Here is a 15,017-nt window from a genome sequence, read left to right as displayed (position 1 = left end):
ACATTTGGTTAATCTATTGTCTTCATCTAAAGATCTTTTTTGGGGGAGAGATGTTCGAGATTGAATCAAGGGTCTTATCCCTGCTAAGCACACATCCTAACATTAAGCTTTACCCTGCTGTAAGACATAGTTTTAAGAGAATATTTTGTAGAATAATATATAATTCAAATTTGGTTTTTGAAAAGGATGTGTGTGTTTGGAACTTGCATGCAAAAAGTCTGGAATTATATTAGTATCTTCTTACCTCAGGATGATTGTTGTTCAAAATTATATTTGAAGGATGGGATCGTTGGATTTTTACCTTTTATATGTCTTACACACCTTTGTATTGTTTAAAATTTTTCACTGAACATGTAGTACATTTGCCATCAAACAACTCAAGACTTAGAAGGGGAGACACCGTAGGCAGCACCTCTTAGTTCATCATCAGCCACTCTTTCTCCAGTTGAACAATATTTTGACCTCTGGATTTAGGACAGAGGAACCACCCCTTTCTTTGAGTTGTACCACTTAACTCTTGAATCATAATAAATCAGAAGTCTTATTAACACAATAGGTCTTTTCTCTCTCAAACTGTGTCTTTCCCAGATGAACTCTTTGCCAGCAGAGAGGATCCAGGAAATACAGAAGGCCATTGAACTATTCTCAGTGGGTCAAGGACCTGCCAAAACCATGGAGGAGGCCAGCAAGCGAAGCTACCAGTTTTGGGATACACAGCCTGTCCCTAAATTAGGTATGTGTGTGCTTTCTTTCCAAGGTGAGGGTGAGGAATGTGTCCTAGCTGTGTTCCATGCTGAATTTGTGAGGGAGGGCAATATAGTCCTGGAATTCCTTGGTGGTTATTTTTTGAGTCATTTTTTTAAAAGGAGTATAGAAATTATTGTTCAAAGAACTTATCGTTTCACAGCAGCACACGCTGAGAAATATAATAATTCTTTTAGTCCATCATCATCCAGTATAAATCTACAAAGAAAAGCAGTGTATTGGCACATGATGAGTTGGGGATGTCTGCCCATGGGTAGTTTTGTGAGCTATTGTCTTATTCGTCTGGGCAAATGTGTAGTCCCAGAATGGAGAGTCTCCCCCCTCCTCCTCTTTTTCTTGTTGATGCACACTTACTTAATGTGACATTTTACTTAGCAGTGGTGGGTTAGCTTCTGTAATACTATATTTAAGTTTTATCAGCACCTCAGCAGTCATTTAAAAAGCTGTTATGAAGGCAAGCACAGTGTCACATACCTGTCATACCAGTGATTCGGGAAGGCTAACGCAGGAGGATCACAAGTTTGAGGCCAGCCTGGGCAGCTCAGCAAGACTCAGTCTCAAAAAGTTTTTGAAAGGGCTGGGGATAAAGCTTGGTGATAGAGTACCCCTGGGTTCAATGCCCAGTATCATAAAAAAAAAAAAAGAAAAAGTAAGTCACATTCTAACACTAAATGAAAGTGACCATCAGTTTGTATATGTTACCACTGCCCTCCAGAAACACTGTGAGACTTGACAGTACATTCTTTGAAGAGGGGGTGAGCAGGGCCAGCCAAAGATTAAGAGGGAAGAAATGTGGCTGGACCCTAGGAGATTCAGCTGCTGAGGTAGGGAACATACATACAGGTGCTTCTCAACTTAACGATGGATTATATCCAAATAAATCTATTATAAGCTAAAGGTATCATGAGTCAAAAATATACTGAATACACTTAACCTAACATCACAGCTTACACAGCTGGTTTATCAATAGATAGATGGAGGCTTACCATTCAAACACTGTGTAGTTTTTGTTGGTATTGTCAGTTGACAAGCATTTAATGAGTGTTCTTTATAAAATGCAGATCTGAAGATGTCACCCTAACCTCACCCCTCCTCTGGTACCCCTTTAAAAGCCCATTAAGAAAATCTCAGGGCCCTAAGGATAAAGTCCAGCCCCTGGAGTATGGGTCTTCCATGACTGGCCCTGCTTTCTTCTCCAGCCTCATCTAATTCTAGTCCCTCTCCTTGATCTCCAGGCCCCCCACCCCAACTCCCCATAGAGGAGGGACAACTGGCCAGGGTGGAGATGTGTCAGAGGCTGACTTCCTGGCAGCACTGTGCATGTTCAGTGATTCAGCCCAAAGGCACTTGTAGGATCTGACCACCGAGGGCCTGAGTTGGCAACAGCAGATAACTGGCCCACAGTGCTGCAAGCCATGGGTGGCAGGGCCAGAATTGAGCCTGGCGCCTAAAAGCTATCATCTGGCTTTAGGAACGGGCCCAGTCCTTTGCTGTTGACACAAAGGCAGCCTTGTTGCAACGCCTTACAAATCAACTCAGTACTCTTTTCACCAACCAGGAGGCAGGAAGCCAGATTAGTAAAAGATAAATGTTTGTCATCCAGGAACCCAAGGGAGATTTAAAAGGATTTCCAAAAATGAGCCCCCTTAGATCCCAGTAATTATTTTGCCCTTCATTGGCCTTCAATTAAAGGCCAAGGGTAGCTGGAGGGGTGTGTTCAGTTGCCAAGCACAGAATGTTCTTCAGATGTAGGGCTCCTAGGGAGAAGAGGAATTTGCTGTGGTCACTTTTTGAGCTGAGCCCCTCCCTCACCTTCCGCTAAAGCCCACCCCCATAGGAGCAGAGGGCAAGGCTCATGACTGTTCTTCCAGGTGAAGTGGTGAACACCCATGGTCCTGTGGAACCTGACAAAGACAACATCCGCCAGGAGCCCTATACCTTGCCCCAGGGCTTCACCTGGGATGCCTTGGACCTGGGGGACCGTGGTGTGGTGAGTAGACCCGGGACCTGTGGGTAGGACAGTGATTATTCAGGCTTTCCTGGAGACTCTTGGGAACTGAGCCAAGGAGGGCTGAATAGAACCTTATCTCTTGTTTCCTAGGGCCTACCTAAGACTCCACATAAATAACACTTAGCATTTCTCACAAGTTGAAAGTTACCCTCTATGGTTCCCCAATGTCCTTTTTCTTTCTCTCTCTTTGTTTTTTGTTCATTCATTTCATTGTCTTATTCTTGTCTGTCTCTTTACTGATGACCTGGGGCTGCTGCCTGAAGAACTCTCCTTCCCTTTTCACCAGAGCTTCTCTCTCTTTTTTTTTTTTTTAATTTACTTTTTATTATGTGTATGATTATATTCTTTATTTTACTTTATTTATTTTTTTAATTTGTTCTAATTATATGTGACAGTAGAATGCATTTTGACACATTGTACACAGATGGAGCATAGCTTCTTATTGCTTTAGCTGAAAATGGTGCAGTCACACCAGTAGTGTAATCATACATGTATATAGGGTAATAATGTCTGTCTCATTTTACTGTCCTTCCCATCCCACAGCTCCACCCCACCCCTCACTGCCCTCTGCACAATCCAAAGTTTCTTTATTCTTCCTTTTTTGACATGAGGAATTCTGTTTCCTCTGTAAAGAGAATGATGAAAATATATAAACAGATTTTTCTTCTTTTTTTTTTTTTTAAAGACAGGGTCTTACATTTTTATCTGTGTGTGGTGGTGTACACCTATAATCTTAGCAACTCAGGAGGCTGAGGCAGGAAGATCCCAAGTGCAAGGTCATCCTGGGCAACATAACCAAACCCTGTCTCAAAAAGGGATAGGGATATAACTCAGTGGTAGGGCACCCATAAGTTTAATCCTCAGTGCCACACAAAGAGAGAGAGAAACAAAGACAGGGTCTTGCTCTATTGCTCAGGCTGAAGGTACAGTGGCTATTCGCAGGCATAGTCCCACTGCTGACACCTAATGTGGACACCCAGTCAGCATAGCACACTATAGCCTCCAGCTCCTGAGCCCAGGCTATCCTCCTGCATTAGCCTCCCAAGCAGCTGGAACTATAGGCAGCTCCATTGTGACCAATTCATGAACAGAATTTTTTTATAGCAAACTTGGGGCAACAGATAGAGACAGCAGCTGCTCAAGGCAGAAAAAAAAAAAGGTCAGAGGTATTTGATTGGGCACCATACATGGTAAAAAAAATTGGCAGTAACTTTCCTGGGAGTAATTCCTTAACCAACCCTGAGAATCATCTCTCTATAACATTTTCACAAAGGTAAAGACCAATGGCTCCCCATTGTTGATAGATCAGAATGATGGAACAGTCATTTGATTAGATAACATTCTTGTCTGCCACTCTGTGTACTTAACTGTATGACTCCACACTTCAGTGATTCAGTTTCCCCTTACAACTTGTTCCAAAAGAGTCCCTGCCATGCCTGGGGTGAAAAGGATTTGTGAGATGAGAGGTTTCCGGTAGTTTTATGCATCCTTCTGTGTAGCTTTGAGCCACACACTATTGGAGTTGTCCACCTGGCATCATACCTTGCAGTGAGCTCCTTATTTCTCTACAGCTGAAAGAACTATATACTCTGCTGAATGAGAACTATGTGGAAGATGATGACAACATGTTCCGATTTGATTATTCCCCAGAGTTTCTTTTGTGGTGAGTTGTAAGGGCTTTCTTATGATTTTTTTTTCTTTTTTAATTTGTAAGCAATAGTAATTTATTTCTTGTGGCTCTAGAGGCCGAGAAGTCCAAGATCAAGGCATCAACATGTTTGGTGTCTAGTGAAGGTCTGGTCTCTGTTCCAGAATCTCTTACAGTTCTCAAAGGCAAAGCAGAGAACAGAACAATCACAGTGCACCCTGCCAAGAACTAACTTTTGAGTGGCAAATTACTGTGTTTTTCTTAAGTTCCTGATTTCAAAGGAGACTTGCTTTCAATGGAGCTTAGAATTGAAACCTAATTTAAGATTGAAGGCTGGGGTTGTAGCTCAGTGGTCAAGGCTTACCTCACAGGTGTGAGGCATTGGGTTCAATCCTCAGCACCACATAAAAATAAAAATAAAGATATTGTGTCCATCTACAACTAAAAAAAAAAAAAAGATTGACTGGGTGAGGTAGATTTTTGTAGAATAAAAGATAATCTGCTGAATGATTACTTTAGGCAAGAAGAGAAGGGTGGATGAGACCTACTAAGGTTTTTTTTTTTTTTTAAAGGATGGTCATTTTCTATCCAGTTTCTGAGCATGCTCAATTGTATAAAAATGGCTTTGCCTGGCTGAGCTGTCTACCTGGCTGACCATGTTCAATATCCAGGAAGATAAATGCACGAGGCTGAACTAGAGAGAGATTGCCTACAAGAGGAGACAAAGGAAAAATGAACAAGACAAAAGAGGAGCAGAGCCCAGAGGGAAAGAGAGAGCTCTAGGGGTACCACAGTCAGCTCCCAACCATGACACTCACTGCCCTCTAAACTGAAGAGGCCAGTCCTCTGATTCAGGCTGTTATAATGAACACAAATCAGGCATGAAATCCTCAGTACGACAGCCTTGGATTGGATGAGTAAGGCCAAGTGGTTTGAGAGTGAGAAGTAGATATGGCTTGATTCCGTTTGTGTCCTGGAAAGCTTGACCCTAAAAAGAATTCAGCTACTCAACTCTAGGGAGAAAGTAGCACCAGGGTAGAACCAAACATGCTGTGGAGTCCAAATAGCTATCCTGCTTGCCACAGGTAGCACCACAGCCCTAGTTCTTCTCTCTTTTCCAGGGCTCTGCGGCCACCTGGCTGGCTCCCCCAGTGGCACTGCGGGGTTCGAGTAGTCTCAAGTCGGAAACTGGTTGGGTTCATTAGCGCCATCCCAGCAAACATCCACATCTATGACACGTAAGCACCAGAACCCATCCCTACCTGACCCCACCCCTACCATCTTGGTCTGAGTAGGAGGAAGAGAAAGCTACAGTTCTCCCATGAAGGGGAGAACCTAGATACCAGGCATGGAAATTCATTATAGGAACCATGTGTTTTGCCCTGAGTTGTGGCTGGTTCCCTTATCTATGATTTGGGCTGGAAAGGGCCCACCTGCTCCTGCACTCCAGCAGTCAACATGGGGATTTACCTGAACTGCTTCAGAAGTAAACCAAAGCCAGCATGACCCACATTGAGGTGGTCTTTGGAGCCTTCCAACTTTACTTTTTTTGGCACTATCACAACCAGTCTTCTGGCTCACCGACTTGGAGGATTCTTGTGGGAATCAGAACCTTTGAGGTCCTAGAATAGTCTTGACTTCTCTGAGGGGTTCCCTGTGCTGCTTACCTGTGTGGTACAGGTGGAATTTTCCAGGCTGCTTTTGGGGATTCCAAGGGAGATGCTGGTGATGTCTTCTGATAGGGTGTTTGCTTGGCTCCCACTTTCCTTTGGAAGTGGAGTTTATATAGAAACTGATGGAGTTGCGGGAGGGACCCCAGTACTAACCAAGTGAGGGAGGCCGCAGAATACACACCTGTGCTGAAGCCCCCTTCAGGTGTGGTTCCACATGCTTGAAAGAGTTGCCATGACTTTCCCCATTAAAAGCTTTGCTACCTACACTTCCCCTCCTCCTTCAGAGAGAAGAAGATGGTGGAGATCAACTTCCTGTGTGTTCACAAGAAGCTGCGCTCCAAGAGGGTGGCTCCAGTACTGATCCGAGAGATAACCCGGCGGGTTCACCTGGAAGGCATTTTCCAAGCTGTTTATACTGCCGGGGTAGTGTTGCCAAAGCCTGTTGGCACCTGCAGGTAAAATTCTCTTCTTGCAAGATCCTAGAAATGTGGGTGCCCCAGCTCTAGTTGAGCTTTGTCAGATTCATTTCTGCTCCTTGTGTGTTCCAGGAGTGTCGTAGGGCCCTAGTGTCTGATGTGATGGGGGTTGGGGAATACAGAGGAGTGAGAGGGGAGGTATAGCGATAGCAGACTGGAATGAAGAGTTAGCTATTCAGCTCCTGCTGGTTACTGCATTTAGAGATGAGGGGAGTCAGTCTGCTGGGAGTTTTTGTTTTGCAGTACTAGGATTGAGCCCAGGTGTGCTCTACCATTGAGCTATGTACCTCAGCGCTTTTTACCTTTTATTTTGAGAGAGGTCTTGCTAAGTTCTTGAGGCTGGCCTTGAGCTTGGAATCTTCCTGCCTCGGCCTTCCAGGTCTCTGGAATTATAGGTGTGTCCCCCTATACCTGGCCATATTTTTGTTTTTGTTTTGTTTTGTACCAAGAGTTGAACCTAGGGACACTTAACCGCTGAGCTACATCACCAGCCCTTTTTCTTTCTTTATTTTAAGATAGGGCCTTGCTAAATTTCTGAGGCTAACTTTGAACTTGTGATCCCTTTGCCTCAGCCTCTTGAGTCGCTGGGATTACAGGTGTGTGCCCCCATGCCCAGCTTTCTTTTTGTTTTTAAGGAAGTGGCCAAACCTGGATTTTTAAGGAAAATGTCCTAAAAATTCTTTATTAGTTGGCTCAGTTTTGTTTTGAGTATTGTGTTAGCCAAAGAGAGCTTGTCTGATACCTTGCGATCCAAGGAGAACTCCGCCATAGAAACTTCTTTGAAGTTAACAATGTCTGCCTAAAGAGCTAGAGAAGTGAAAATACCAGATAAAGGTAGATGAGGAAAAAGGAAAAAGGCAAGCATGTGCCAGTTTTCTGGGCATGACTATGAATCTTTTCCATTGACTTGATTCCAGGAATGAGGATTGCTCTCCCCAGACAACTGCTGTTACAAAGGAATGACTTTTGAAATTGAGAAAGAAAAATAGGGAGAAAGAAAAGCTAGGAGGAGCTATGGCCATTCTGCATCCTCTTGGAGAGGCTGGAACCTGTGCTAGCCCAGCCCACTAGCTGTCTGACTTGTCTCTCGCGCCACCTGCTGGCCATCTGGAGGTCACCCTGCTACAGTTCTAATTGCACTGGCCAGAATCCCCTGAGGACAGGACATTTGTGTCCCCACAGGTACTGGCATCGGTCCCTAAACCCACGGAAGCTGATTGAAGTGAAGTTTTCCCACCTGAGCAGAAATATGACCATGCAGCGCACCATGAAGCTCTACCGACTGCCAGAGGCCAGTGGTACCCTGGGGTGGGCAGGGGCAGGAGAGCCTGGCCTTGGCAGGAAAGGAGCTGAGCTGGGGGGCAGCGGGATGGCTCTTCTTATCATAAAAGTGAGCCAGCTTATAGTCTTCAGATTTCCATTATTGCTGGGGTTTATTTTTTTGGTTTTTGTTTTTGCTGCTGGGGATTGAACCCAGGGGTGCTTTACCACTAAGCCACATCCACAGGTCTTTTTATTTTTTATTTTGAGATACGGTCTCACTAAGTTGCTTAGGGCCCACTAAGTTGCCCAGGCTGGCCTTGAACTTGTGATTTTCCTGCTTCTCCCTTCTGAGTAGCCGGACTTACAGGCATGTGCCTCTATGCCCAGCCTTAGCAAAGTTTTATTTTAGTTTGATTTTCTCAGTCCTCCTCAGTCTGTGCCTGGATTGGCTTCTGTGCCATGTGCTGATAGGCTTAGAGAACATCTGTCCTGTATAATTTTAGCCTAAATGAAGCATAAATTGATCAGTCTACTTACCGATCCTTCATATTCATTGCACACATTCCAGATCCCAGCTCTTGAGTGTCCTTCTCTCTGCCAAATCAAGTAAAGGAGGGGTGATCTAAGCTTGAGGGAAACCCAGGATTTTTAATTCCAACACCCCCGCCCATATTTGCCACTGAAGGACTGGGCAGCCTATTGCAAGTGAGTTTTCTATCCTGGGTCTGAATAGACCTGGTTTCCCAAAGAAACAAATGTTTCTGCCCTCCAGTTGTGCCTGGCTTCAGGATCCTGAATTCTTGAAACCCCTTCTCTTTCCTCAGAATGCTTCCAATCTGCTGTTAGTCTTCAAAAATTATTGAGTGCCTGTTTCTCAGAGTGCTGCCCACCTGAATTCATCAGCCACCAAATAGTATTGATCATCCTTTCATGGGATTAGTCCACCACTGGATTGGGGTCATTAGTGTCCCCTCTTGAGAGACCACTGTGGTGTAGTTAGACACTGCCAAAAACAGATTTGAGGGCCATAGTAGGTGTCTTCTCCCCCCATTATGGCCGGTGTGCCCCGTGTTCCTGGCAGGCAGAGAGTAGCCAGGAGAATGTCTGGATCTCCCCACTTCATTGCAAGAACCTAGTGTGGCTGTGATTTCGGCTCAGTGTGGGAGCTGCCATGTAGAATAAGGTCGCTAAGTGTTCCCTAGAGAGATCAGGGCTACAAGCAGTTTTGGAGAGCAGAGGCCCAGAACTGAACTTTTAAAAGCAACTCCTGTCCTGGGAAGCAATTGTACCACACAGCAATAGGCGTATCAACCATAATTCCACCAGTTTTCACTTTGGCTAGACCACACCTTTGTGTATTGAGCCTCTGGGGATGGTCTGTCAGCACCAATATTTGCTCCATAGGATCATGTGGTTTCCTTCCACTGAAGCATTTTTCAAAAAAAAGCATCTGTACAGTTGGGTGTGGTGGTACACGCCTGTAATCCCAGTGACTCAGGAGGCTAAGGCAGGAGTATTGCAAGTTTGAGGCCAGCAGCTTAGCAAGGCCTTAAACAACTTAATGAGACCCTCTTTAAAAATAAAAATATAAAGGGCTGGGGATGTAGCTCAGTGGTAAAGCACCTCTGGGTTTAATCTCCAGTATCAAAAAATTTAAAAAATTTTTTAAAGTATAAAAAAAAAAATTAAAGAAAAAGCATCTATAGGGTGGAATAATAGTTTGAGTTGAAAACCCTGGAGTTGGGTATTTTTTCTTCTGAGTTCATCTTGCAGCAGTGTCCTGCTTATATACTGCTGATGCTATGGCCTCTGAGTGACCAGACCAGGCTGGGCCCTAGGGTCTGTAGGTGATGTGCTTTGTGTCTATAGAAGAGGGACAGTGAGGGTAGTAGGAAGATGGCAGCTGTGGTTCAGTGTGAGGAGGCATGGATGCTCAGAGGAAGGCTTCGTCGAGGCCCTGGAGCAGTACTGTCTTGTTCTAGGGGAGATAATGGAAGAGCCAGCCCCCAGCACATCCAGGGAGCCAACAGAGTTTCTCTCAATCATGTCAATTATGGACATTTTGGGCTGCGTAGTTCCTTGTCATGAGGATTGCTTTGTGCAGTGTAGGATATTTAATGGCATCTCTGACTTCTAGCCCCTAGATGTCAGTAACATCTCAGTCATGACAACCAGAAATGTCACCAGATATTGGGGGCAACATTGCCTGCTTTAAGAACTGCTGGGCTAGGGCTGGGGATGTGGCTCAAGCGGTAGCGCGCTCGCCTGTCATGCGTGCGGCCCGGGTTCGATCCTCAACACCACATACAAACAAAGATGTTGTGTCCACCGAGAACTAAAAAAATAAATAAATATTTAAAAAAAAAAAAAAAAAAAGAACTGCTGGGCTAGATGGACGGAAGGTCTAGCCAGAGGGGCCAGCTGGCCTGGAAGGTGGAAGACTTTATGGGAAGTTTGTCATAGTAGGAGGACAGCCTGGGGCCATGTGGATGACATACTGATGCAACAGCCTCAGCCTGGATGGCAGCCAGGATAAGATGGGAAAGGGCCAGAAGATCCTAAAAGGGCAGGACTTGGACCTGAGTAGAAAGGCCCAGGGTGTAAGGGGAGTTGCTGAGAATGACCAAGGAGTCTCTTTTGAGGGGCTGGGTAGACAGAGTCAGGGAGACAGACACATCTGATACCATCTCTTCATCTTCCTTCCAGACTCCCAAGACAGCTGGGCTGCGACCAATGGAAAAAAAGGACATTCCAGTAGTGCACCAGCTCCTCACAAGGTACTTGAAGCAGTTTCACCTCACGCCAGTCATGAGTCAGGAGGAGGTGGAGCACTGGTTCTACCCCCAGGAGAATATCATTGACACTTTCGTGGTGGAGGTGAGTTGGAAGCGGTTCCTAGAGAGGCAGTCCCTTGAAGCAGCCAGGTAGGTTCCCAGGGCCCAAGTTTTGGCACCTGAGGCTTCTTGAACCTTCCATGTTTGGTTCCCTTGAAATACAGGGAATTGTAGGTTGTTGTGCCTACAACCACATCCACCCTGATGACAGAATAGCGCACCAAGCCCCTCTCGGTCAGTTAGAAGAGCCTCTGATTCCTTGCTTGTCCTGCTTAAAGTAGTGCAGTCTCAGGGATGTAGGCCACAAGAAGAGATCCCTGATGATGCCCAACAGGCAAGGAGAGCCAGTAGTTCAGCCCACAGTCCAGCCTGGTTCTGTCCTCACGATCCCTCAGCCAAATGCTTCCTCTCGTGCATATCCTGTTCCATTTTTCACTCATTCAGCTAGAGGGGCAGGGCTGCCTGAAGGTAGTGTGCGTGTAATGGAGAATGTATTGTTTCTGGGCCACGGTGTCACTGTGCATGTATGACACTGCCTTTTTTTATTGTCTTCCCTTCAGAATGCAAATGGTGAGGTAACAGATTTCCTGAGTTTTTATACGCTTCCCTCCACCATCATGAACCATCCAACCCACAAGAGTCTAAAAGCTGCATATTCCTTCTACAACGTCCACACCCAGACCCCTCTTCTAGACCTCATGAGTGATGCCCTTGTTCTAGCCAAAATGGTGAGGAATAGACCAGAGGGTCTTGGGAGATCCTGGGGGGAGGGCAGTGAAACAGTGGTGAGCATAGCTCCCTGGAGCTTGCTGCATCTGGGTTGGGAGGCTTTGAGCCCCTTCACCTTCCTCTTAAGTGGGGTACAAGCAGTTTTCAAGCTCAAAATTCAAAATTAGGAGGGAATCAGATGTGTCTGAAATGGGGGCACTGAACTCCTATGAGTTTCATTTTTGTAACTGGTGCCAACAAAGACCCTCATAGCCAGCCTGCTTTGGGATAGTGGGATTCTTCCAGCTTTCCCAGTGTGGGAAGGGCAGAATGGGCTCCTCCTGAGCAGGTGATTGGAACAGCTGATTGGCGAGCTTGGGTAATAGGTAGTCATTGGCTCTCAGTCTTGTGGTACCAGTGCCCTCCTGCACTGAGCCCAGCCCCTACACCAAGAGAGCTTCCAATCAGTGAAATTGGGGAAGTGATTCCTCACCAGCTTAAAGGAGCACTGAGGTATCATACCATCACTGTGTGTACCTGAGCCTGAGAGTCCGATAGCCAGAGAGTAAGGAAGCTGATAGAAGCCAGCTTCCCAGAGTAAGGGGCTCTGAGCTTGGTTTCCAGAGAGGACTGTGGAAATTACTGGAGTGTTTTCGGGGAGGCATAGCAGGAGAAGTGGCCTGGACACTGTGAGTATGCTGTGAATACTCAGAGGGACAACTGAGTAGAGGCCATATTGAGGGTGCCATTAAGACTGTCTTGGAAAGCACACCTGGAGAGCCAGGCGCTAGCTGTAGTTTGGATCTAACCCAAAAAACAGCCAGAGATTCTGACAGAATCCTATTCTGTGGCTATTTCTAGAACTTTTTTGGAGGTGAGGGGTGGGGAGGTACTGGGGGTTGAACCCAGGGTGCTAAACCACTCAGCCATATCCCCAGCCCTTTTTATTTTTGTTTTGAGACAGGGCCTCACTAAGTTGCTGAGGCCGGCCTTGAACTTGGGATCCTCCTGCCTCAGCCTCCTGAGTGGCTGGCATTACAGGCAGGCTGTAATTCGCCTAGCTCTAGAACAGTTTGGTTTTTGTTTTTTAATATTTTTAGTTGTAGATGGATACAATACCTTTATTTTGTTTATATAGTTGTGGTTTTTTTTGTTTTGTTTTGTTTTGTTTTTTAATGTGGTGCTGGGGGTTGAACCCAGTGCCTCATGCACACTAGGCAAGTGCTCTACCACTCAGCCACAACCCCAGCCCTCTAGAACAGTTTTGAGGTGACAGCAGAGTGGGTAGGAAAGTAGGCAGCCTTGCTGTGTCCTCACCTGTTCTCATTTCTCCTGTCACCCTGAAGAAAGGGTTCGACGTGTTCAATGCACTGGATCTCATGGAGAATAAAACGTTCCTGGAGAAGCTCAAGTTTGGCATAGGGGATGGCAACCTGCAGTATTATCTCTACAATTGGAAGTGCCCCAGCATGGGGGCTGAGAAGGTATGTGTGGTGTAGCCACATATGGACTGCCAATTAGGTAGCTAGTGCGTCCAGCAGGAGTAGGCCCATAAGTCTGAGATGTGGCATCGGTCAGGGTCCTTGTCAGCTAGTTTTTGGGCCCTTGAAACATCTGTTCCTTCTGATAGCCATACCAGCAGATCAGTGTTCCCCTCTCAGTGATTGGTGAGAATGGCAGGGGGCCAGGCCCTAGAGCCTCATTGGATCAGGAGGGTCATCTGTGGTGTCTCTCCCAGCCAGCTGGACCATCTGGCTGGCCAGGGCAGGGTGTTCTGCACCATCCAAGAAAACCATGAAAGTGGAGTTTCCCATGGAGATTAGGGTCTGTTGATCGGCTGTCCTGTCCTGGGCTGCCACCTTGCCCCTCCTTAGCCCTTTGTCCTCTAGTTCCTCTGGGAAGCTCAGGGGCATGGGTATGGTCAGCATTTACAAAACACTGTCCTGTGAGCTGGAGGGAGCCTTTGGCCCAGTGTTCCTCAGGAAACCACATCACTGGAAGGATCTGATAGAAATGGAAGCCTGGTGCTGAGGCTGGGTGAGAGTCCTTGGCTTCGTGTGAGCACTCAAATGGCACAGGCCATGCTCTGGGGCTTCAATGGGCCAGAACTTCGGGACAGTGGGGAGGCAGGAGAGTCCTGGGCACTGTCAACTCAATTCTGCCTCTCCCTGTTGACTCCTAGGTCGGGCTGGTGTTACAGTAACCAGTTGCCAGTGAGATTTTGGATAAAGCCACTGAGAATTCAAACCAGGAAATGGAACCCTACCACTTGTTGGTCTAATTTTCACAAACGTGAGAATCCCTGGCAAAGGGAACAGAACTGAACCGGCTTTACCAAACCGCCAGTGAACTTGACAATTGTATTGCAATGGCGTAGGCTGCGTGAAGTCACTTCTGGCCGTGTCTCTGGTCTCCCTGTTTTCCACTTGATCACATCCTCATGCAGCCGTGATCAAGGGAATGTAACTGCTGAAAACTAGCTTGCGATTGGCATATTATGGAGTTAACGGGTGAATAATAAAAGTATATATATATTATATATATATAAATATTTTAAATATCTTTCATGTTCCAAATGTGCGAGGATATTTGGTCTCTAATGAAAAGCTGAATCCAGTCATTCCTTAAAATTAGAACCCAGGGACAGTGGCAGACAGACATGTTGGCACAGTTTTTTCCTTCAGAGGCTTTTTTCGGGGGAGCAGGAAAAAGAGGATCTAGGGAACTTTATTCCATTTCCCTTTGGAATCAGCTACAGTGACTGACTGGCTTTGAGCAGGGAGGGAAGGTGAAGGGACTCTGCCAGCTCTAGAGGACTCGTATGTCACAGGCTGGCAGGTGCAGCTGGGTGAAGCTGTGTTCTAATACTGAGCAGTGGGGACAATCATGAAAGCAGGTTTCATTCATTGAGTCCCTTCTTCCTTCCCCTTGACCTGCTCCCTGTAGGAGATCATCCTGTCAAGAGCTCTTGTTGCCAGCCTTGCAGGGATGCATCCCCTGTGAGACTTTTCCTTTCTATGACTGGGGTGACTGGCAGTTTGAAGGGGACCTTAAACCTCCTTGTAGTGTCTGGAACTTGGTAGAGACCATATCAGTGCAAACCGTGCTTAGCTCATCTCAGAGATCCAAGAGTAAGCACCCTGCTGTCCCCAGGGTGGCTGGGCAGGGATGGCATGGGGCCAATACCCAGACTCCTTCAGCTACCAGCCCCTGGCCTGTGCCTTCTTCAGCCCACTAGCCATTTCTTGCTGTGTCTTTTTTAGGAAACACAACCTACAGTGGCAGCAAGAGGTGGTGATTAGAGGCAGATATTGGCCACAGAAATGGTTTCCATGTAGCCATTGTCTGAGTCTAATTTTCACTGATGCTATTTTGTGGATTTTTGTGGTGGTTGTGATAAATGCTGCCAGTTTCTCCAAAAGTGATCAAGCCCCTGGTCACATGGCTGTCCACGTAGACATTCTTCAGTGGTATTGAGCCAAGTGGCCTGTGGAAGATTGGGCTGTGGAACCGTCAGCAGCCCACACCCAGCTTCCACATAAATTGCTCTAGGAAAAAGTCCTGGGTAGACAGCATAATGTGTGGCGGGGGGATTTCTTGCTGCTTTCACCTCTTGGCCTCTTGTAGGGAGCCGTAGCC

At 46.3% G+C, this 15,017-nt stretch overlaps 1 protein-coding gene across 2 annotated transcripts in view; it reads left to right on the top strand.

Annotated features, from left to right (window-relative positions):
• Nucleotides 1-13,927, top strand: part of Nmt1 (N-myristoyltransferase 1) — a 30,560-nt gene extending 16,633 nt beyond the window's left edge. For both annotated transcript variants that reach the window (XM_046442741.2, XM_046442742.2), the window contains 10 exons: nucleotides 589-733; nucleotides 2,637-2,755; nucleotides 4,348-4,439; nucleotides 5,546-5,662; nucleotides 6,382-6,552; nucleotides 7,756-7,864; nucleotides 10,543-10,713; nucleotides 11,231-11,398; nucleotides 12,725-12,862; nucleotides 13,561-13,927. In XM_046442741.2, the coding sequence (XP_046298697.1) occupies nucleotides 589-733; nucleotides 2,637-2,755; nucleotides 4,348-4,439; nucleotides 5,546-5,662; nucleotides 6,382-6,552; nucleotides 7,756-7,864; nucleotides 10,543-10,713; nucleotides 11,231-11,398; nucleotides 12,725-12,862; nucleotides 13,561-13,581 (1,251 nt within the window). In that variant the 3' untranslated portion in view covers nucleotides 13,582-13,927. The remainder of the gene's footprint in view (nucleotides 1-588; nucleotides 734-2,636; nucleotides 2,756-4,347; nucleotides 4,440-5,545; nucleotides 5,663-6,381; nucleotides 6,553-7,755; nucleotides 7,865-10,542; nucleotides 10,714-11,230; nucleotides 11,399-12,724; nucleotides 12,863-13,560) is intronic.
• Nucleotides 13,928-15,017: the final 1,090 nt, after the last annotated feature.

Source organism: Marmota monax, unplaced genomic scaffold (assembly GCF_021218885.2).
Source record: "Marmota monax isolate L192 unplaced genomic scaffold, Marmota_monax_Labrador192_F-V1.1 WCK01_AAM20220418_F8-fsc00205, whole genome shotgun sequence".
NCBI lineage: Eukaryota > Metazoa > Chordata > Mammalia > Rodentia > Sciuridae > Marmota > Marmota monax.
Note: the sequence above shows the minus strand (reverse complement) of the source record. Positions and strands in the feature narration are given on the sequence as shown.